General features: G+C 39.6%; 1 protein-coding gene across 2 annotated transcripts in view; it reads left to right on the top strand.

The window, feature by feature from the left end:
• Positions 1–17,505, top strand: part of LOC139725990 (uncharacterized) — a 116,487-nt gene extending 98,982 nt beyond the window's left edge. The window contains exon 2 of one of the 2 annotated variants that reach the window (XR_011710579.1): positions 13,981–14,117. Coding sequence is in view for 1 of the 2 variants with exons in the window: in XM_071637072.1 (XP_071493173.1) it covers positions 13,981–16,113 (2,133 nt within the window). In the remaining variant the exon portion in view is untranslated. Of the gene's footprint in view, positions 1–13,980 lie in introns of both variants that reach the window. The other variant, XM_071637072.1, reaches the window with a different exon arrangement.
• Positions 17,506–24,993: the final 7,488 nt, after the last annotated feature.

The raw sequence follows: 24,993 nt of genomic DNA, 5'->3' as shown, positions 1-24,993 counted from the left end.
ATGAATTGACAAATGAAAATGCAGACCAATACCATAGGCATCTCAATTCTACTACCTCATTTAACATGATGTACATGTAGATGAACTGACTCAAATCTAAGAACCTTCACGATCAAAAATGAATTCTTACTTGAACTGTCAAACCTTCAATTGAAATAATTATCAATATTTTCTTACTTATTCATTTTGTTTTGTAATTCTAAATTCTAAATTCAACATCAAATGTGTATACATACATATACATAAATGCAAATAACAACATAACTTTTCAGAAGTTTTATGGGTGTGTACAGATATACATGCCCTACTACACAGCAACAGCAGTGTACATTACACTCACATCAACAATAGTAAGTTAAATTTTATTAACTGTTTCTAACTTTATACTTCAACAAATCATGGTTTTACTTTAACAAAACAAAAACTAACCTCTTTGCCTGCTTTTTGCAAGGTACTTTGGATCCAATTCTTCAGTATTCCGGCAGAAAGAGGATCCATGTTGCTCACTACAACCTACATGTGGTCCAGTCCATACTGGCTTCTACAGGGTGTGCATGTGTGTGTGTAGCAGCTGTACATTTAGCTGTGCCTTCACATGCATGGTGCTATGTCAGGTGCATTGTCTAAGAATGTGCTACTACATAAAATATGTCACTCTGTACAAGGGTCAAATTGGCAACAGGCTGGGTGGGAACAATTTCAGGTGTACTTTCACCATATTTCATTTAAGCAAAATAAAGCATATATATCTTTATCACAATTTTCATTCAACCAGTTGCCAATTTGCAACCAATTTACTGGACTAATTAATTCTAAATGTTGCCAATTTTAATATCCTCAAACAATTTTGCATAAAATAATTCATATGAGCCAATCCAACTTTAAACTATGATACTTTCATCACAGTCATATCTGAGGTGCAATGTTTCCCCCCTTGCCCCTGACACATCTGGTCTCATATTGATGGAGGGGCAGTCCCACTATTCCACCCTCTCTCACACCCCATCTGTTAAAATGCATATGTGGAATTTTCTTGCTTGCACCTCCTGGTCCATTTTAGACGAGGGAACAGTTAATTCAGTTACCCATTTTGGATCTTCGTTGGCACTTTTCAGATGTGTTGAATACTAACGAGAGATAGTCTTGGAGAGCAAAAAACTCAGTATACAGTACATGACGTGAACACTCATATCTGTAGTGATCTTTTTAGCAATAGCATCAACCTCTAGATATCAGTATCAATACTTTCACGTTTTGCTCCTAAAGTGCTGTGGTATGTGAGTTCATCCAAATTTGAAATTGACTCTTCAAAAAATAAAAAGATGAAGTAAAGATGAAGCATTTCACAAATGCTTATAAAACTGTGCTTCTGCTTGCAATATCTGTAAAGAAAAATGATTGGATTGGATTAAACTTCTTGATTTGACATATACAATAAACATGCACTCTGCACATAATCTTACTGTGATACACAATTGGAAAGAATGTATGAAGTATAATGTACAAAATTGCATATAACAACATCATCAGTGTGTTTAGGGAGCTAAATATCAAAGTGTCATGAACTGAAAATGGAATAGAATTCTCAATTAGTTTGAGTTATAGGCAAGTCATTGAAAATCCACTATAGCAGAGTCAAAGTGATGTATGGTGTTTTGAATGTTGTCAAAGAAATTGAGAAAACATTGCTCACTGCCCTCTGCGATTCTGTCGTGTTGTGCAACGTCTATTGTTATCGCTGGCAGGAGCTATCTCCACTACTGATTGCTATTCAGACTGCAGGCTATCCAAGGCACACCGGAGAGAGGAACTCACCCAGATTTCTGGGGGCATCAGTATGTATCACGACAGATAATGTGATGACATTGGATTTTCATTTGAAAGCTGCATCAAATGAGATTCCTCCAGAAGGAGACATTCTCCGAAGAATTGTAGATTTCTTCCTTTGAGGTGAACTCCCAGCATTTCAATAAATTCATTTTGAGAAAGCAACGAGTCTGAATACACTTTTAGTCCCATACATTCAGAACGGTGTATGGTTGATTTGTGAAATTGTCTTCAAAATTTGTACTGATGCAATCGGTACACTGAGTCTGTGTTGGAACCTGTATATGTCTTGTATTGATATTCATGTCATACAATGATGGATGTGAAGAAATTTTCATCGAGAATGCAATCAATCTAGTCAATGGCTTTCTTAATGTTTCTCAAGTCTTTTCTAATTCTCAGTGCTGAAATAATATAAAAATAAATTATGAGGGGCACAAAGAAGTGAAGACCTGAATATAAGAACGACCCAAGTCCAATTTTTGACCGAATTTTTGACATGGGAAATTGTAGCTTATGCATGGACTCATCTTGTGTATAGATGATAAATCCTAATTTCCCCCAGAAGTGCCTGAAATGATTGAGTTAAATCTTATATGAATGTAAGAATGAAGGACTTGGGTCATTCTTACATTCATATTATAGCGCCCTCTCTCATCCTTCTCTCATCTCTGTAGCAGAATATCGTGTGTAGGATTCAAAGAACGACCCAAGTCCATCACACAAAATGGCTTCTCCACAATCAATGTAAATGTTAATTGTCATAATGATATATGTTCTAATTTGTATATACGATGTTGCCTTCCCATCACAGTTAAATAGAATATTATCGGACAAATAAAAAAAGATATGAAGTTTTTCAAGTTTACTCGAAATGGTCTTCCATGGACTTGGGTCGTTCTTATATTCAGATACTCAAGTATTGCCATGAAAAACTCCACATTTGAAGTATTTTGAAGTCTTGTCTTTACCTCTGTGATCATGAAATCTCTTGCCTGCAAATCTTGGCAAAGATTTAATCTGAATGGGGCATTTGGTGCTACTTTTTAGATATATCATGTATCAAATTTCAAATATGAACTGGTCCAATAGTGGGACACGACATCACATCTTGCATATGAATTGTTCCATTTTCTTGAAATACAGCGACATTTTCCTCTCCCCTCTGGACAAAGCTTGTGAACTTTTGAATACAATGTTAAGATTATGACCCTGAATAATGTGTTGGCACATGTTTCTCTCACCATTTATTCAGCTCCCCATTTCATGGCAATGTCTGATGGCTAAGAGGCTTTATGAGCCCCTGCTGATGGATTTGGTTTGACAGAACTGATAATTGTTATTTCTGTCCCCTGATGGCAGGCTCAAGTTCTCAATTTTGTCCATCTCCACAGCTCTAGTTACTCCCCCCCCCCTCCCCTCTTCCCCCCCCCCCCAAAAAAAAAAAAAATGTTAATAAAATAAACTTGGGGGAAAAGAAATCGATCTCCCAGAATAAGGGTTCTTCTGTATTAGCATCAGTCAGAGATGGTATAGATTGAGAAAGAGGAGAAAGAGAGAGAGAGTGGTCACAGCTTTAGACTGGGAATGTTGCTTCCTGACTGAAATTATTTGAGATGCATGAGAGGAGCCATGGAAAGATAACATGAGAAAGAGTAAGATTGCGAACCTTTGTATCTGACTGTGTTAATATCTTTTTTGTCTTGGTCTTGTTTATTTGATAAGGCAATGCATATCTTTTGTATTATTGTGATATATTACCTATATCATTTGCATACAAAGTAACATGTACGGTCTTAGATTCCTTTGGTCGCTTCAACCGATCTTGATGCTATTGAATCTTTCCCGACATACATTTCTTTCTCCTCTCCTATACCACTGTTCTGCTCATTGCTCTCTATACCCATTATCCTTCTGTAATCCCTCAACCTCATTTCCTTACTGCATCCCCACCCCTCATTTCCCCGTTCCTCCTTACCCTTACCCCTCTTGTTCCTCTCTCCTTCCCTCACACTCTCCCTCCCTTTCCATCTCATCCTTATATCTCTTGCCCCTAATCCTTATTCCTGATGACTCTTTCCTTCTCACCCTAACCCTTCACACCTCCTCACCTTCCTCATCCTCTTCCTCCCTCTCCATCCCATTCTTACATATCTTGCCCTTCATCCTTACCCCTTATTTCTCCCTTCCTCCTTACCCTTACCCCTCATGTTCCCCTCTCCTCCTTCACACTTTCCCTCCCTCTATATTCCATCCTTACATCTCTTGCTCCTCATCCTCCTCCCCTTGCTCCTTCCTTCCTACCCTCTGCCACTACATCCCTCTCCTCCTTTATACTCCTCTCCCCTCCCCCATCTCTTCTCCTCCCCCATCTCTTCTCCTCCCCTCTTTATCTATCCTCCCTCTTTAACCCATCCTTAAACCTCTTGCCCCTCACCCCCATCCCTCGTACCCCCTTCTCCATCATCCTTATCCCTCATGCCCCCTCTCCTCTCCCCTCCTCCTTCTCCATCTCCCTTTACCTTATCCCTCATACCCCCCTCTCCTCTCCCCCTTCCTCCTGCTCCATCTTCTTTTATCGTATCCCTCATGCTCCCTCTCCTCTCCTACCCTCACCTCTCCATCTTCCCTCATCCTTGCCCTTCACCCTCATCCTTCATGCCCCCTCACCCTTTACACCCTTATGCCCCCCTCTCCTCCCCCTTCTCCATCTCGATCTCCCCTCATCACCACTCTTTGTCCAAGTCATCTTCGCCTTCGCTCCCCTGTATCCCTTTGTCTTCCTCGTATCACACCAAGAGTGTTTCTCTCATTCATAAGTATGTTTCTCCATCCATCCATCCATCCATCCATCTATCCAGTAATTCAGAAGATTCATCAGGGGCCACAGGTCGATAAAGGGACATGATGAGATTTCCGTCCCTCTAGCCTTAATTACCACCCTCACCCACGCTTAAGACAAAGTGAGCACAATCCGCTAAAAAAAAAAAAAAAAAAAAAAAAAATAGTGGAGATGATGCCTAATAGCAACATGAAAATGGTTCTAATTGCTGAAACAGTTGCCATGTCTGCTCGCCATCATCTTGGTTTTCCATTCTGGCCCCCAGATGGTGTTATCATCAAACCGTCAAGGATAGACGTATGTTTCCCATCGAGGAGTTGATGAACTCAAACGGCAATGCCATCAAAAATATCAACTTCTTTCTCAGTGTCAAGGGTTTTTGAAAGCTTGTCGTCAGCTTGTAATTAACTCTATCACTGCCGGAAGAAACTTTGCTTGTAAACAATGTCAATGATGTTTTGAGATACATGGCCCTGAATGAGTTAATTCTCAAAAGATTTTTGTTGTTGTTACAAGTGCGCCCTCGCACTTCAAGGAGGAGCAAGCTCATGTAGAGAAGAATCAGGTTTATTACTTCTTCTGCACAGAATGTCTGGGGAAAACTCATCGTCACAACTCCTGCACAAATGCGCCTGTCCTTGTAATCCCTGACTTGTGTCATATGTTCCTACATTTGTTTCTCTTTGCAATTAAAACAGCTGTTCACCTTCCCCATGGTCATTTTCATTATTAAAACATTTGCTTCTATTCCCTCCCCCTCCCCCCCCCACCCCCCCCCCACTCTCTATCTCTCTCTTATTTTGTGCATGTATGTTTGTGTGTCTGCTGCAACCTTCACAGCCAAATTATTTTATTTTTCTCTGCCACAGAAATGATATTGAGGTATCTGAATGTATCATGTTAAGTCTCTGAAACATCTACATATCAACAATAATACAAGAATGACTTTCTCTATACCACAATACTTGTATGCATTGTATATTTCGCGAGGGTTTTTTTTCCGCGAACTTCATGAGTCAGGTGCCAGTTGCAAATTTAACAACATGCAAAATTATAAACTCTGACCTTATATCATCACAGAAGATGTGATGTGCATGCATGCAAGTTTCTCTTCATAACTGTACTCCGTTTGCAAATTTCACCACTTGCGAAATTGTTGAGAAGTCCCGATTCGCAAAAAAAAAAATAGACTCGCTAAATATATGGCATATACGGTACTTTATGCTTTTTTCTCAGAATAACTTCACATCACCTCATAGCAGAAAGGACCTTGATGAATACATGAGTAACTCTATACATGCAGGGGGAAAAAAATGGTAAATGTCTTGGTAAGGAGGCGGGAAAATTCCTGAAAGCTAATAGGCTGTCGCTGTGGCAATTATGTGAAGTTACTATCAAATTAAGAGCTGTTTTATATGGTTGGATCATGGTGTGTGTTAGTGCATACACTGTAGATTAGTCATGGCTAATGCACAAAGTGCTTGTAGGCATTCAATATCAAATGAAGGAAAAAAATTAAGCTTGCTATCAAGGAGCTTTGTAGTTCGATGTGTTATTCCATAATTTCTTTCTCAGTGCTAGTCAGGAAGTTTCCCACCAAGTTTGCCCACCTAATCAGATTTCTTTTTTGTTTTCCACATGAAGGCATTTAATATTTCTGAAGTAGCCACTTTGCTGACGAAATTCTTGCTTTAGCCTCTGTATGTTACATTTCTTAACCCGTTGCGGACGGTTTGATTTTGCTATAACATGCATTTCCCATAGACACTTGGCCGAGTATACTCGGGACTCGTCCTCAATGGATTAATTTGAACACCTTCTGAAGTGGTCTTGGAAAGATTGGAGAGTCATATTCATCAGCCTTTCAGACATGAATTGAAGAAGAAGATAGGTTTTGATAGGTTTCAGTGAAGAAGATTTTCTGGGCATGCTAATCTTTATCAGTGTCTGTTTATTGTGAACGATGCAGTAGGAGTCAAATTGTAAGTGTGAAGTGGGCATGTGGCATCGAAGAAAGGACCTGCCTCAAAACGACCTCCATCTTTCAGGTGCACTCATGTCCTCATCACCAAGGACAAGGTTCATTGTGTCTGGAGGAGAAAAGAAAAATAAGTCTGTTTGAATACACCCTTTCCCCCAAGATTCTGTTGCTCATTTTGGGGGTCTTTCATGGGGAATGATTTTAGACAGAGTTCTGGAGAATAATGCGTAATTTGAGACAGCGTAGTTGCTGAAAAGATCATGTTACCCACCATAATCCGCCAAAACGTCTTTAGAGTAGGGGAACATGTTATGAGATTCTTGGCAACGGCTGAGTCATCTGATACCCTTCTACACCATGATTTGATGATGTGAGAATTGTTGAAATGGGTCAAGAATGCAAGGTTTAACATGAGCCAACTTTGGAGGGAAGGGGACAGTTGTTACCCCCCCCCCCCCCTCCCCATGTAACATTGAATAAAAGCATAGCAATGGATTTCAAGAATATGTTAGGGGATGAGAAGCCCTGAACAGCCAAATGAAGTTAGGTCCTTAGTGTTTAAAGGGTGTGTACAGTTCTGGATTTAGTGTGTACAGTAGATTTAGCTTTTAACATTTTGCGAGATATTTAGAAACCAGTTCTATGGGGTATCAAAAGTTTATTCGATGAAAATCTGTTTTGAAATGGCTGAGATATCCAAAAACAAGGTGAAACAAAGAGATCCTAATAAAGTTGTGGCATGTCGCATTTTATTAGTAGTACTTTTTTTGGATATCTCAGCCATTTGAAAACCAATTTTCATCAAATAAACGTTGAATCCTTCTTAAGATTACATGCTCTTTCATATTTCATAAGAGGCTTTTCATTATCTCACTTAGGAATGTTCTAAACATGAATCCCTACCTCAACCAGTACTGTACAGTCCCTTCAATGTGAGCCAACTTTAGAGGGAAGGGGACAGTTGTTACCCCCCCCCCCCCCCCGATATAACATTGAGTAAAAGCATAGGATGAGCTGAACATGTTGGGGATAAGAAGTCTAGAATGCTGTTAGTAATGTTGTCTTCCTTGTCTTCCAGAGTTATCTTGCATTCTGCGTAAAATTAAGAAATACGCTTTCTGTTGACTGTGACAATTATCGATAATTTTTTTGAAATACTTTTCTCTGTGTGACATGTAATTTTTGTGATTGTGAAATTGGGGTTGTTATACACCTCCAAACAAAAGAAAAGAAAAAATGTGACTAATTCTAGTTACAATCAACCAAAACATTTGCATGAGTATTTTAGCATTTAGAACTGATCGGATAGTACAAAGATGAACTGGTTATTCCACATTGGTAGTCTTTATAATGAGTCATATCCCCTCTTAATGGAGTATTGCATTCAAAATTTAATTCTATAATTTTATAATTTTTTTTCTAAGTCAAATAACTCTGTTGAGGCTATATTCAACATTTTATTTCATATCTGAGATAGATGTAATTTTGAAATGCTGAGGAAAAAAAAAAGGCCTGAGTATGGTATAGACACATAGAATCATTTCAGGGGCTCCAGTGCAAAAATTGTACAAGGATATGAATGAACCCAAAGCAAGAATTCATGAATTTGAAGAAAAACATGAATTGCTGATGGAAGAAATGCAATTTTGTTCATTTCTAGATTGAGTATTTGTATGAAAAATAAAGATGGAGGAACCATCCTTCACATTCCAACACAGCTGCAGCTGGGGTATGAGGGAGTAATTTTAGCTATCCTATTGTATTTCAGATTTTACCCTTTTCCCTGTTTTTTGGGATACTTCTCTTTTCATATTACTCCCATGCTTCTCGCCCGAGGCTGTATTAGTCATAAATCTTGGGACTGTCGCAGCCTGCCTCTGTCACGTCTTGCATCAGAATTCAGAGCTTCTTCCATCAACGGGATTTTGGATCAGTGTGCAGTTTGCCCCCCCCCCCCCTTCCCAATTTCGATGAAATGTGTGTGATATAAAGAAATTCTTCTTTGTGCCTGTCCATGACAGGGGAACATGATAACAGCTCTTCTTCTCCATCTCTCCCCTAATCTTTCCTCTCATACTTCCTTACCCCTAACCCTCACCCCACCCACCCTCATCCCTCTCCTGGATATCTTAAATTATCGGCTGCCAAATGAAAATAAGATATATTCCACCAGTTTGAGACACTGCCTGGAGCAATAAATGACTAAGCATTACCCTTTAGGACAGAGAGAGAAAAAGAGTTGCCTGAAGGAAAGTAAATGTTTTTAATATACGGCTTATGATGCTGTTAATTCTGTTGATGAATTGCTCAGCAGGCCTGGAAACCAAGGAAAACCAGCTGGATATGAATGTCGGACGAGGGGGCTATGGTAGCCTAAAGGAGGGTGACGGAATGCAATTTAGGACGTAGCTAGTGGCACTAAATGACGTGGCAATATTCACAATTATTAGCGTTTGAAGGTATTTTGTAAGCCTACAAAAAGGCTGGAAAATTTGCCTTTATTATTGAGTCATGATACTTTGCCCTGCAAATTATAACTAACTCAAAGAAGCAAAGTGGAATATGAAATGTGTGTGGTGTCTCTCTCTCTTTAATGAACTAGTTGACATCTTCCAACTTTATATGAAAGATTTAAATTTGCTCTCAAGTGGATTAAAGCTGCAGGCTGCTTGGATTGTATCTGTAATTAAGAAATAAATGCAGAAAGTTGCTTTTCAAGAGGAATGTGGACCAAAAAGCATAAGATGGCTAGACATTTGAAATGCATCCGGTAAACGATCACAAAGTTGTTTCCATCAGAATATCAATGAGTCATCCATTGCAATGTGTTAGCAAAGCAGATGAGTTGTCATCTTTGTCATATATTTATGACTTATACAGTACTCCTCCTGATTTATACTCCAAATTTTGTTCATCAACCCTTTTGGAACCACAGTCTGCAAATGTCATTAATATTGTACACAGATAGCTTGCTAGTGGTAATGATAGTGTTGCTGCAACATCTATCATGGTTGTTGGTGACACAACATTTGCTCAGGACTGCGACAATTGCTCCAGTCTTATTTTCTTCAAGGACTTAGGGTCAGTGTTGTGGTAGGGTTTTACGTTTAGTTTGATGTGAGGATTAAGATTAAGGTTATTAGAGTTATGTATGTGGGTAGCATTTATGTTTGGCCTAGTGTGCAGATATTTCATGGGAGCAATTGTCGCAGGAGCAAATGTCATGGAAAACCTGGTTGTTATACATTCTACATTATATGTGGCACATTCTCTAGGGCCAACAAGTCGTTCATTTCTGAGGACATGGTTTAACTACAAACACAATGTAGATGTCAGTAGAGAATGGACCAAAATTAGAGTTTTGTCAAATCATTAATATGTCAGTTTCATCACAGTCAATGTAATAAATGTATGCACTTCACACATGGCACTGTTAATGGTGATCATGTCGTGTGGAATTATTCATATAATAACCTATCGTGTTAATTCAAGCTATAAGCAGACTTCTAAGCTTTAATTGCTGAAGAATATTGACAGTTATCCTGAGGTGAAACTGTAGCTGCCTGCCACATTATTGAACTAGTTGGCCTTAGGGGTCATTTGCTTGTTGTTGTTTTTTTGGTTAGAAATTCTGTAGAGGAACTGGGTACAGCCATCTTGACCTAGGACTGGTTCATACAATGACCCTTGACCAATGGAGAACCCTAGGAAGTAGCTGTTCAAGGGAGATGATGAGGTGGAACCTTAAAGGATAAAAGGCATTGAATTCTCTGGGGAAAAGTCCCCATCCCCCTTTCTCTCTCACCTTCTGTAGATCTTTCTTCCTTCTGTCTCTCCCTCTCTCTTCCTTTCCATCATCCTTCTTTCACTTGAGGTCTCTCCGATCTCCCTGTTATTAAATCGGCCAATCACCTCGCTCCATTGGTGCGTGGCAACAGGCTTCTACTCCCATGTGACCCTCAGGGTTTGAAATGATGTCATAGAACCTCCCTTCCCTTCTTCCTCTGTCTCTCCTTCTCTCTTTCAGTTTCTCTATCTCTTGTTCCTTCTCTCTGTCTCCTTTTTCTGTTTTCCTCACTGTCTATTCATACAAGGAAGCTACAATTACCTCACAAAGACAAGACGGCAAAGGTCGGCCTAATTTGCGTTCTTACCAAATGTGGATCTGAATGCCAGAAGATTGGGTTTTGACTCTTCTGCACTAAACAGGCTCATCCCCATCTACCCGCCTACCCCAAAAAATCGCTGACCCAGTTGCATTGATCATCTTCCACGTCCAATTCACTCCCTTCGCTGCGCCAATCCACGGCTAGATTCCCTTTAATAGTCGTGACTGGCAATACTGGGCCGCGGAAGTGCCCCGAAAAATGTGCCAGATTGCCCGTGAAGGGGGTTCGTAGAAAATGTTTGGGTGAACCAAATGTTTTGATAATCAAGCCACAGGAGATTGCACACCAGATGGTGTGAGGCATACATTAAGAGTCATTTCCACACACACAAAAAAAGAGAGAGAGAGTTAAAGAAGGGGTCCCCAGAAGATAAATCTTCATTTCATATTCACCTGTCGCGCAAATGTCATCCAAATGCAGGTACTCTGCCGTGGGGCAGAAAAACCAGACAATGCGGACTGCATTACTCGTGAGCATTTCGGGGAGCTTGTTTGTGTTGTCTTTAAAGACTTACTCCTAGTACGGAACCAGGTTGGGGGGGGGGGGGAGAAAAGTACACAACATTTAAATTTGTAAATGGAGATTGTGGTAGACATGGAGATGATAATGATTTTCCCCCCTGGGGATTGGAATTGTTCTTGATGCATGTGCATGCCCACAGCAACTGTTATGGTATGAGGTAAAAGCATTCATTTTCTGGTGCACTTTCCTCAAAGGGTCTCAAAACAAAACAGAAATACAAGATGTGACTCACTGAAATAACATTATGTTCATATTTTTTTTCTTTCCTCTTTGATTCAGCTGGAATATGCTCCATACTGGCAATCTAACCAAGATGTGAATATAATTCAAGGCAGTCATTGTATTCTTATTAATTTCACACAACTTCATTTTCTGAGAGTACAAAGTTCTCTTTCCTTAGTGGCAAGCACTTCGCGCAGATGAAGTTTTTTGACACTCATTGATTTAATCAGAGGAGCTTTCCATATTTGGGGGCATGTACAAGTTTGTGAATCTTAGAGGAGCATGTGAGGATGCTGAAAATTAAGATGCAAATCACTCGGGAAGATTCAGCACATTTTTTTCCCAAAAACTCTCATCTTTTTGAAATTTTGCTGGAGAATGACTCATACTGTCATATGAGAATCAGTTTGGTGGATGCCGCTACCAGGGGGTCTTCTGCTACCCCCCCCCCCCCTCAGAAAAAAAAAGAATTAGAAAAGAGGTGAGGAGAGTGAGTTTCATTGATCTCTGCTGACTGCTCATATCGGGTTGAGAGAAAGCTCTGCTTACTTCGCTCACCGACAAGCAAATCCAAGCTGCAGGACTCGTCAAATTACAAATGGAAGCTGTCCCAGTTCGGTTTCATCCAATCTTGTTACACGCAGCTCTCGTTGTCTTGTCGGTGTGTTGGCATGTCACAACCTTGTTCCTCATCTCCCTTGTTCTCCTTTGAAGAGGCGTTCCCCTCTCGTCGCTTCCTCCGCCGCCTTCTCGCGGTGGCACAGCACACCTGACCCTGAGCGGGCTGCCGTTAATCCTGTCTTCGCCGCGTCTTCGGCAAACATGCATGTTGATTGACATGGGAAGAATGTAAGGGACTTGTAATTTTGCTAATGCAGTCCCGTGTCGGTGTTGTCGTGGCGATGCAGGCTTCACACGTTCTCCTGATTGCGAGTGGAAGATGAGACACCCCCTCTTTGGGGGATGGAAGGGAAGGGGATACTGTTGTTTTTGCAAAGCTCATCTGATGGCATGGCTCATTATCACAAGTCATGTTATTTGCAAATGCAAGTCACTTGCAAGTCACTTGGTGGAAAACTGAAGAATGATGAGTTACCTTTCTAACTTGCAAATATAGAAATATCACATACAAGCACTAGCAATAAAAGTTGTGTAGAGCTGGATGATATTAAATATAACTCAACATATTTTGAACTCTTCGTATACAACCTGTATTTTAGTTACTAGGTTTATCCCATATGATCTCTGCACTAGCATTATTCCTCATTATTTTCATATCTAGTGTAAATGCACTTGCTCTCTGATGCATATATGCACACACAGTCTCTCTCTCTCTCTCTCTCTCTCTCTCTCTCTCTCTCTCTCAAAGTTAGCTGTCTATATGTCTCTATTGTTGCTGTTTTTTCAGTAAATAATGAATAAAATTGCTTCATATCTCCAGTTGATGAAACTCTGTGCAGAGTGTCGATGTTGCCTCCACCAAGTAAACCAAAGAACTGAGGCTGACACGCCCCTTTAAAGACACATGCTTTTTATCCCCCACATGGCTGAGTGTTAAGGAAGAATGATGCCAGATGTTTGGACAGCGTAATTGGGGTTCGACCTTCCAAATGTAATTACCTCTGCCCAATGTTCTGCAACATTCTCCCATACCACAAGGTTTTTGTTCCCAAGGCCCATTTCACTGCTCATGTGTGGTTATGCTATCGTGTGTAATAGGAGAAGGGGGGGGGGGGGGAGATGATGAAGGCCAATGGTGGTGTAGGCTGGATTGTCTACCTTGTTCAGAACAATTGTGTCAAAGTGGTAAACTGGGTGTGCTATTATTGGGTCACTGCTCAGGTTTCATCAGAATCCCAGACATATTGTGTAGGGGGAAAAAGCTGTTCAATGATGGATGCTTTTCTTGTTGTGATCAGTTTTTGAAGTCTGCCTTGTTGAGTGAAATGCTCACACAATATGGGTCAAATTTTATGGCTCAAGGTGATCAGAGACTCTTTATTCATGGTGTTGCTCATTAATGTGACAATAGCAAGCAGCATTCTTTTCTATTTTTTAAAGTGTTTTGTGTCTTTTTAAAGTGACCTGCTTAGACTGCTACCATGCACCATGCCAAGACTAGCCTACAAGTTTCATTCAATTTTTCTTGCCATGAATTTTGAAGATTTCGGTGACATTTTTGCAATATTCACTTCTTCAGGTTATGTCACAACACATTTGTCAGGAAAAAGGTGAATTTCTCACCTTAAATTGATCACTGCAGAATTATAAAATTGCTGAAGACCATCTTGGCTCCTTCCCATACCACTGAGCACTGTCTTGGTGTATCAAACCATCATTTTTGAAGCATGAGAAGTTCGTCATCATACATAGATGAGACTGATGCTTTGTCTCTTTTCTTGTTTATTTCTTTCAAGGTCCGAGATCTGTACGACAACAGACTCCAGGAGGTCAGTGAGGACAGGTGCCTGAGAGAAGGCTACGTTCCGGCCGGTCACTTCAACCATGTGCCGCTCCCACCCATTAGATGGGACAGCCGCAACGTCACACTCGACTGCAGTGAGTCATCAGGAGTGACCAGGAGAAGCCACACCCTTCCAGACACTGACCTTGGTGGCCGACGTTCGTCATCCGGTGGCCGGCGGAGGAATCGCAACAGGAGACGCCGATCCCCCGGCGACGGGCGTTCGGGAGACAGCGACCAGTCCGGGAGGAGACGCTCGCGCGGCAGGAACACTTCGCAAACCCTGCCTCCCGCTGGGCAGGCAGAGATGGGCATGCAAGCCCCCGACAGGACTAATGCAGAGGAAAGACAGGTTCCCATCAGTGAGCGCATTGTGACGGGTGCAAGTTGCGAAACGGTTACACAGAGTCGCGGAGATACAATGTTGACGCCACTTGCGAATCGACCTTGCTCTAGTGAAATCCTAAATGGAAACATTGAGGGAACAATGGATCTACAAAGTGATCCAGTGAGGAATGCTCAGGATAGGACCAAGGATTTGCATAACGGGAACATTAGAATTGAGAGCAACCTTGATTTGCGTAGTAATTGCAATTCTCAAAGTCCCACACAGAGCAACACACAACCTAGTGAGAATAGTCCCTCTGGAAGCAGCGAACGGCTGACAGGAGGAACAGGCAGTAGCAGCAGTCGCAATACGAGGACTTCTTCCAGCACACAGCGACGCCAGCGCAGGAGGAGGTCCTCTGATCGACGGATGCGCACATCGTCAAGTAACTACAGCACGTCTTCCACCGACCACAGCTCCAAGAGTAATGGGGGTATACGGCAGACCGCACGGGCTCGGCAGCAGCAGCTCTTCAGTACGAGCTCGTCCAGTGACAGCGAGGACAACACCCCACAGCGCCCTCGCAGGCTAGTGGCCAAGATGGTCAATGGAACTGTAACACATGAACTGGAAGTGCAAGGTCAGAGTGGACAGCCCAGTCGGCCAAGCAGGCCAAGGAAGCACAGTAGGGGTTCCAGACACAGGCAGAGACCGGTCAGCGCCCAACCTTCCGTGGGCCGGCAGTCTCTACCACCATCCCAGAGCAGCACAAACAACAAGGGAAATGCGAGAGTGGGAGTGTACCATGACAGGCTCATGACAACCCACGGACTTAATCCAAGCAGCATCCAGTTCAATCAGCAAGGTCGGGTGAAGCAAAAGCGACCTGACTCTCTAGATCTCAAACTCATATGGAGCTCCCACAGGGGTTACCTTGGCCACAGTTCACTGTCCACCAGTTCCTCAGCAGACTCATATGACCCCTGGATCCCCAGGGATGGAGTGACCATCACTACCAGTGGTGAGAAGCTGACAGTGAGTATGGCCAAGAGGGAGACTGTGTCCCAGAAAGTGCCTGACACTACTCCAGCATGCATCAAGAAGAAGCAGTTACATCGCGTGTCCGAGGGCAAGAACCACCGCCACTCTCCCAGCAAGCTGCCCGTTCTGCTCCAGCAACCAAACAGCATATCCCACGCCAGGATCAGCCCCAAGTGTGAGAGTGGACCCTTGGCTGAGTTAGGGCTTCCGTGCAGCAATACCAAAAGAGAACATATAACTCCAGAAAAGGACATTGACACAACAGAGTGTAGCAATTTCTTAGATAATTCCACCAGGGACAGGCCCAAGTCTATGGTGGAGTTCAACAAGGACACAAGCATTCTGGTATCTGAGATACTAAGCCATGCTGATGCAGACATATCACCTGCTGTGAAGAATGTCCTACAGGATATCCACAGTGTCATCGAGCATGATGACAGGTACCTGAATGAACTGTGGCAGAGTGCTTGCATTCTGGACAAGTATGCCAACAAGTGCTCCCAGTCCAGGAGTACCGGACAGAATGGCATTGTGCGCTTCAAGGACAACCGGGAGCAGGAGAGCGTTGAGGCTGCGCTGTCGAAGGCAGAGCAGCTGCGATTCCGCCACAGCTGTCCCGACGCGGACGACATGCAGCGCCAGGCAGAGAAAATGCTGAATGTGTCTCGAGCGGAACTGGTCAAGAGTCTCGAAGACGCGAGAGAGACCATTCTCTAGAACTCCAGAAGTGTCGGATCTTCGAGGACAGTGTGTCCTTCTCGATCAAACAGCAATTGCTGTGGTCAGCTGTCACAATTCAGTTTCTTCCTAGCACTTTGATATCTGTGCTTCCCCAGACAGGCAATTAAATCACTGTTAGTCAGTTTGGCAAAATCTTTCTCAAAACCGTAGAAAAATCTTTGTCCTACAGAACAAAAGCACCAAGCACAAGAAGGGGAAATACCTTGTTCATAGTGACGTAACTGCCAATATGATCACTCAAAGACAAAATTCACCAGCTGTGTGAAACAGAAAGGAGCCACAGAGGTGCACTGTACTTGGCTTTACTTTCAGTTAATATATTTGTGTAATGAAAGGGGCAGGATGGAGAAAGACGGAAACTGTTTCAAAATGATTTCTCTTTGCCTCGAGTGAGGGTTGTCATTGGTGCATATTTCAAATGGCATGTATATATTTGCAGTGACAGCACCTGCCATTCAGGTGACAGTAAAATTATTCAAAATTCACATCTCATATCTTTGTCATGACATTGTAGATTTCAGTTTAACTCAAAACAAAAATCAGCAGAACTCATTTTGACATACCCTCATAACTTCTGTTGGCATATCTTTCTGTTGCTTAGGATGTTGTTGGACAAAATATGCTTAACAGATAAGACTAAGGAACATTTTCTTTTTACAGCTTGTTTATATTTTGTCAAAGCTCATAATTTATCATCATTTTGACAGATTGACATGAAACTGATTTATCTTTTAGGGAGCAATGTTTCATTCATTTAGCATCAGAATTTCAGAGACCTTGAGCAGTGTTAGTGTCCTTTTGACTTTGATATTAAAGATAGTGATAAGCCTTGTATTTGTTTTTCCAATTTGATTTCTAGCAAGACCTCTAAGCTTACATCTTGCGATGTCTCACAACTTGACTAAAATATACCTGTACCATTTTATATATTACTGATCCATCCATCCACATCCCTCTTGATTCTTTCATCAAATTAACTCTTACAGACATTACTGTAGGGTGTTTTAATAGTGAACATTGTTTCATGGTCGGTGCTAGCCAGCAAGGATGCTAAATCTGCAAAATGTGTATCGATTGAACGCCTTTCTTGCTCTCAACCAAGGATGTATATATGCAAACGGTCAGTGAACCTGATCCTCTTATTTACTTAAACATGCAACAACAGGTTCAAATTCTATGCTTTGTGCAATGTTTTCCTTGTTTGGAATATTTTCCATATCTCTTTTTATGGACTTGTAACTGTCCTATAACTTTATTTATGAGAGCGTGTGAATGTATAAAAAGAAAAATGGTGCTAGATGAAGAAGAAGAGGCATTTTATAATAGATTTGTCCTGTACCCAAACCAGCAACATTTGATAATAATCTGTATGTATCTCCATCCAGTCGTAATCGTAACCACTAAAGCAAGCTTCACTCTGGATGTTTATATCCACAAAGAAATTGATGCATAAATTGGGATTCCATGGCCATCATGTTTGTTTGGTTGTTGTTGTTGTTTTTTCTTGCCCTTCTTGAATCAGATGGTCTTATGTGTATTTATGCATGATGAGTTTAACCCTATGCTTGTCAGTCACCAATTGTAAATGTTCCTGCCCAGATATTGTAATGCACTGTGCTTTCCTCACCAGTACAGGGTACAGATCTTTTTTCCCAAAGGTAAAGAAAAAAAAGGAAAAATTTATGTATTTTGACATTTCTATCTAGATGACTACATGGAAATGCTGCCAATTGCAAACAGTGAAAGTAATTTCAAGAAGAATGCATTATCTTTTACTCAGCGTATGAAGAGTTTAAGTGCAAAACTGATAAAACACCATATCTTAAGTTTTTAAGAAAGATGATCAACATCAAAAAGAGGAAAATTAGATCTTTATAATGATACTTTAGTTAATTCATTACCTAAGATATATTTTTGAAGATATCATTAAAATTATCATACAGTGTTTATATATTTTAGCCATTTTCTTTGTTTTTCAGCAGCTTTAGTCTGAAATATCTCGAGGTGATAAAAATGGACCTACCAGTTTTTGCATTTAAACTCTTAAACATTTAAGCCAACATATGCTGCAGATTAGGGGGAAAAAATCTGTTGTGCACAGCTCATTTTAAATAGTCTGCTATTATAAATGCACTGGTTCTCCTCTTTTGAGTAAGATTTAAAGATACAGAAAACAATCCAGACTTTTGTTTTAAAGAAAAATCATATCCATGAGTCATTTAACTATGATTGGCCATGCTTGTAAGTACATTTAAGGTTTTGACATTTTCCGCTGGGGGCCAAGTCCCCCCTTCAAAATTGATTTTTGTAGAATAATTGAATCCATGTCTTTGATATGAAGCTACTGCTGCAGTAAGCAAATGCCAGTCATGTTCTTCACATATGGATGACTGTTTTGTGAATTTGCAAATATACAGTTGCTATGGTGTAGACGACTTGCAAGAAACAGTAGCATATCCACTGACCATATGGTGCTCTTGACCAGATATAACCTTAAATTGATATCATACATTGTGTTAAGTAGATGAAGTTATCTAATATGCAGCAACTAGAGCTTGGGATGTGTGCCCCTCGGACCGGTGACAGAGACAGATGAGATAGCTGTATATCTTTAAATGCATTCCGTTCTGGTTAGAGGCTTGTAGGTACAAACGCTGTGTTTGACTAGCTTCAATTTGTGTGTGAATCTGTTCATCCCAACCATGATTTTGGCTGCACCAAGTGTTCAAGTCTCTGTTTATTCTATGTTGTGTGGAAGACTTTACCTGTATGCGATAGAGCAAGTAGAGCGACAATTGTTATTTTACGTAGTGGAGAAAATTATCGAAAGGGAGCTATGCAAAACCATATGTTGTGTGACATTCAAAACAACGAAGTTTGAATCATGGCTGCAACTGTAATACTGTTTTTACTCTTTAGGGTCTGCAGCAATAGACTAATCACAATCTCTGTCATTAGTCAAGTAGTAAATGTCATATTTATTGTTAGTAGCCATGTTTTACGGAATGACTTATTTCACAGTCATACTGAGCATAGTAATAATATAGTCATGCTTTTTCTGCAGGAGAGCATCAGCTTGGATTTCAGATAAAAAGCAAATTCATTTTCTATGTTTTTATGAATAGCCCTCTTTCAGTCGTATTTGACATTTTTATCACATCATTTAGGATGGTATTGGTCATACTGCATTAAAGGACTTTGTGAACTGTCAAGACACCAAAAAACCCGAAATTGATTCTGCTGGCTGAAATTTGAGGCGATGGCCTTGTGTCTGTCACATGACAAAATATTCATGAGGTTTGATACACTGGGCCATGCGCATTCTCTGTCTGCACAAGATAAGTTCAGTGAAGTCGGAGAATTTCACCTGGTTTTAAATTTGAAAAGTAAGTACCATGTGACGATGACCTCATATCAGATGTCAGACCTGTTTGGTTCATCTTGGTAATCCAACAAGACATTTGACCTTGTTTGCTGCTTTTCTGCGAGAAAAAAAAAAAAGGGGAAAAAACATTCTATTTTACATCTTTGTGACGTTTATGTGTAAATAGGACTGTACAGATTTCTATTTGACGGACAAACGCTCTCCCTTGAGCTCAAGAGGGAGGTAGCGAGGTATATATTGGTTATCTTTGCAGGAAAGACAAGATGTACCACATACATGACATCTGCTAAAATAATACTGTCAGCTTTAAATGAAATTCAACGTACAAGTTTGACCGCAAAATATTGGATGAAACTTTTTAACTCTGTACATGCTAAGCAAGCTGGTGATTCATGGACTTTGTACACACCAGTGATGCAGGGTTGTATCTTTAGTAAACAAAGGCTTAATTAGCAGTGAATATTATCTCCACTAGATATCCCTGTGGGATATCACTCTAAACCTATCTTCCACTGACACAATAATTTATGGGATTTTTGACACTTTCTCTTGGTTGTTTTTGTTATATTGTTAATGAATTTTTTTTTATGAAAGTCTTCTAGAGTAAGTAGGTAAATCATCCTTCGTGAAATTTTTGGAAACTTGTTCGCCACTTTTTGAATCGGAAGTAATATACTTGTATTACATCATGTGTGTGTTTCTGTCACAAGTTTTTTCAAGTTTGAACTGATGGCTGTTTTTCAGTTATGTTGTACTCTTTGTTATGATTTTCTATATGAGTGCCTTTCAGAGTCTTCAAATTTGGTTCAGTGGTAGTGTCGCATCCAGAGCTGTTCAATCCAAGTTCTAAATTTTGTGATGGTGGATCTTGTAGGACGTCATCATTGACATTCTACGGCAGCGCTCGCTGACAAAGTCCAAGTGATGTGGGTTTATCAATGCAATGGATTAAATGAGGAGTAAATAGCAGGCGTGTTTTAATGCTGTCTCTGTATGATCTTTTATTGGCATGAATGGTAACTGATAATGATCTTGTCCATGTGCATGTGTTTTTTGCAAATAAATAAAAAAGATTATTATGTAATTAAGAACAAATCTGAACTCTTGCCTGTGATATGTGTACTAATTCATAATGACTTTAAAACAAGTACCGTCTGTAAGACATCCACACTAACATTTCTTTACTTTCGTTTTTGCTTTTAAAGGACAAGTCCACCTTCATATACATAAGGATTGAGAGAATGCAGCAATATTAGTAGAACACATCAGTGAAAGTTTGAGGAAAATTGGACAATCCGTCCAAAAGTTACGAATATTTTAACTATCTGCGCAGTCACTGCTGGAAGAGAAGACTACTACAGTGTATGATGTCATATGCGTACAACTATATAAGGAAAATAAAAAGAGAATTTCACAAAACTTTACTTTTTGAATAAAGTGCACATTTCTTCGACTTGCTACTGATGTATGTTAAGGGTAATATTATTCCCCCTGCCTTCTGAAAGAGAGAAGTCAAGCGTTCTTTTGTTATGCAAGAACTATATGTTGAATGTTCTTTATTCTTTCTTTATATCGTAACTGTACTCATATGACATCACAAGCTATAGTAGTCTTTTCATCCAGCCTTGACTGAGCAGAAACTTCAAAAATTCAAGCTTTTTAACGGATTGCTCAAACTCTCACTGATGTGTTCTACTAATATTGCTGCATTCACTCAACCCACATGTCTATGAAGGTGAACTTGTCCTTTAAGATAATTTTATATATGCCACATATTCCACCAGTATACTATCTCACTAATTGGTTAAGGCAATCATGCAAGGTGCAGATCGAGAGCCACACTGTTGGAATGGGAAATAAGCATACTGTTTCAAGAGAACTGTTAATGATTTTCCATCTTATCTTTATATAACACAGTTGTCTTGCAGGCAGTATTTTTGTAATTTGTTTATTTTGTGAATATTGGCCAACTCACAAAATTGGCAAAAAAAATAAAGATGCAGATAATAAACAGTATGTCTGGGCCATAACATTTGCAGATACAAACAAGCAAAGACAAAACAAACAAAAGCAGAGACAAAGCAAACAACAACTGCAATAAAAAATGATGTTTTAAGTTTCGTGATGGCGTTAAAAGGAAGGTATATTTTTCATTGTGGTCCTTGTAAAAGGTGGGTCCCATCTTTTATTGGGACCATTTTGTTCTTTTGGATATCTCAGCTATTTCAAAACCAATTTTCATCAAATAAGTTTTGAATTCCTCTTAAAATTGTATGCTCTTTCATATCTTGTAAGTGGTTTTGAATATAGGTTTTGAAATGACTGAGATATTAACAATCAAGTGGTCCAAATACGAGGTAGGTCCCACCTTTTATTCCAGCCACAACCAAAACTATACCATTCCTGAGCGATTATGAGGGGTGAAGACTGATGGTGATGGTGATATTGATAACAACAATGATAATGGTGGTGATGATGATGTTGATTTAGTAGTGATGACATAAGAAGAAGATGATTTTGGTGGTCATGGCGACAGTGGTAGTAATAATGTTGATTTGATATTGAAGGTATTGATTATGACGATAATGGTGAGGAGGAAGATGTTGATGGCGATGGGGATATTTAAGATGGTGATTTTAATATGGAAGTGATGGTATTGAGGGTGATAATAATGAGGAGGGTGGTGATATTGGTGATAATGATGTTGAGTTGGTATTGATGGTATTGAGGATGCTGATTGTGAGGAAGAGGAAGAGGAGGAGGATTGTGATGGAGATGGTGATAATTGTGATGATAATATTATTTTGGTGGTGATGGTAGTGAGGGTGATGATAAAGATTAGGAGGAAGAGGAGGAGGAGGATGATCAGGAAGATGATGGTGATAACGGTAATGATGATGTTGATTTGGAAGTGATGGTATTGAAGGTCATGGTGATGATAATAGTGATTGGTTTAGAGGGTTAATAATGATTGGGACAATGGGGTGATTTTAACGGTGGTGATAATGATGATTTCATATTGGTGGTATTGAGGGTGATGATAATAATAATGAGGAATAGGAGGATTGTGGTGGTGATGGTCATACTGGTTATGATGATGCAGATTTGGTATTAGTAGTATTGAGGGTGACGATAATGAAGAAGAGGATGGTTTTGGTGGTGATGGTGATAATGGTGATGATGATTTTGATTTGGTATTGATGTTATTGAGGTTGGTGAAAGTGAGGAGGAAGAGAATGATTTTGGTAGTGATGATGTTGGTTTGGTGATAAGGGTATTGAGGGTGATGATAATAACGAGGAGGAATTTAGTGGTACTGGCCATAATAGTGATGATGATGGTGAGTGCTGTCGTAATATTGCAGATGATGGTAATATTGATGATATGGTAATGACAGTGATGGTGACAATAATCGTAATTATTGCTTTTGTTGGTGCTGATGACAATAATGATGTTACAATATGAAAAAAAAAATCTCAGTCAATAAGACTTTCAGTCTCAGGTGATGTAGAACAGAGAGAATATCACTGAATATCTTAAAATACACTTTAAAGGTGGTGGAATCAAGCCAAATAAAATAATGGCAACAAATATCATTTTAAGCGCCAGATCACTAACACTAAACAAAGAAAATGAATAGAAACATGGGACTTTTGTTTCAAAAAGGCATGAGAGAAAATTATACCACAGTGATACATCACAAGAAAATATGCAGTTTTAGCAATAATTGATAAGTAGATTAAAAACTGAAAGACAGTTCAGAAACAAAAAAAAGAATATATTGTTTTATGGTTTCTTGATAGTTTAAAACATGATAACTTATATTTAAAGCAAATTCATTCTAGTCAAAATCAATATGATACTGCTTTCAAGTGATTACTAAAACATTTAGTTATAGAAAAAGAAAGAGGTAAAGGCAAAGACAAAGGCAAATCTGTATTGACTGTCAGATTCAAATCAGGCTGTGCTCAATTAGTTCGTTCAATTGACTTTGTATTTCTTTTATGTATAAAAAAGAAATTCAGAAATCAAATCAAATCAAATCAAATCAATCACATGGGTACAATTCCATTCAATACGTTTTGTTTCAGGTCACTTTCATGATAATACAAGGTTTATATCATTACCTCTGTTGTTTCAATGAATCAAAATCTCTTGCTCAACTGGCTACCACTAAAAATGTACTACATAGACTTTGTGACTGTCTTTTTAATGCATTTTCTAACATTTTCCAGCAAATGGTAACATTTTACTACAATTACTTCAAGTGATGATAAACCCTTGAATAAACCGAGATATAACGTAGTTCAGTTTCACATATTTTACGGTAGGTTAAGCATGGGGCGAGAGTGATACCTCTAGGTTAGCTTGCAACTACAACTCGCGCTCTGAACAAACTCAAAGCGCCAGACAGAGACACGTGAAGATCCGACGTAGAGGGCGTAAATACTTTCCGAAACCGGAGATCGTGCACAGGTATTACTGTCAGGGATGATAAAAAAGGGTATCTTTCGTTATCGAAGGATTCATTGTGAAACTGTAAAAGGCAGTCAGTTTCAGTTACATTAATTTCATAAACCAGATTTTGTTGTTAGACCTTTAGATTGAATATGTATCATTAAAACAGGGCTCAGCACCCACAGTTTACCCTGCTGGCCCGTTTGGCAACTGGAGTCTTTAAATGTAAGATTTTTGTGGCCCGGAAAAACAAAACAATACAAAACAAAATAATAATAATGTAAGCCTAATGGGCTGAACTTAAAAAGGAGAGGGGGAAAAGAAGAAGAAACGGAAAAATCAATTTTTGTTTTCTTATTTTGTGTATATAGGCCTACATAAAGTGTATAATATTTTTGTTCTGTCTCTGTGCATTCCATTTTGAATCACAACTAGTAAAATGCCGGCCTATAAACCTAGCAAATCCTTATAAAATATTACTAATACGTCTTTTTGCCGTTTCACTTTTATGTATAATTATCTTCTTAATTACACATCGATATTGATTTGATGCAAATATTGATTTGTAGAATGATTATCAAAGAAAGGTGATATCAGCACCACATATGAAGATTAACATTGTAAACTGAAGAGTCATAAGCAAATTCATTTTGCAAACAGTGACCAGAATTTCTAGGATGCGACATCAAATTTCCCCTTAAAAAACAACAACAACACCATCTTATCGGTTCAACAATAGTTCTGCAGTAAGAGTGTAAAATTAGATTGTATTCAACCCTGAAAGTGCTTAAATCAATTAAATGATTTCATAATAAATCTGTTGAGATGATTCAGTTAGAAGATAATAACGGTTAACCTTATAAAGTTAATCAAACGGATCCATAAACTTCTTCACAAATCGGAGATAAAACAGCTGCTGAACGTGACACCATTACCGACATATTATTTCCAGGCCTCTAGCCCAGGAGCAATTCAGTGGCAGCCCCACAAACCTCTGCGACCCTGCTTTCAGC

Source organism: Diadema antillarum, unplaced genomic scaffold (genome assembly GCF_040938485.1).
Source record: "Diadema antillarum isolate AM-2024a unplaced genomic scaffold, OU_Dant_1.0 seq00000069_RagTag, whole genome shotgun sequence".
Taxonomy (NCBI): domain Eukaryota; kingdom Metazoa; phylum Echinodermata; class Echinoidea; order Diadematoida; family Diadematidae; genus Diadema; species Diadema antillarum.
Note: the sequence above shows the minus strand (reverse complement) of the source record. Positions and strands in the feature narration are given on the sequence as shown.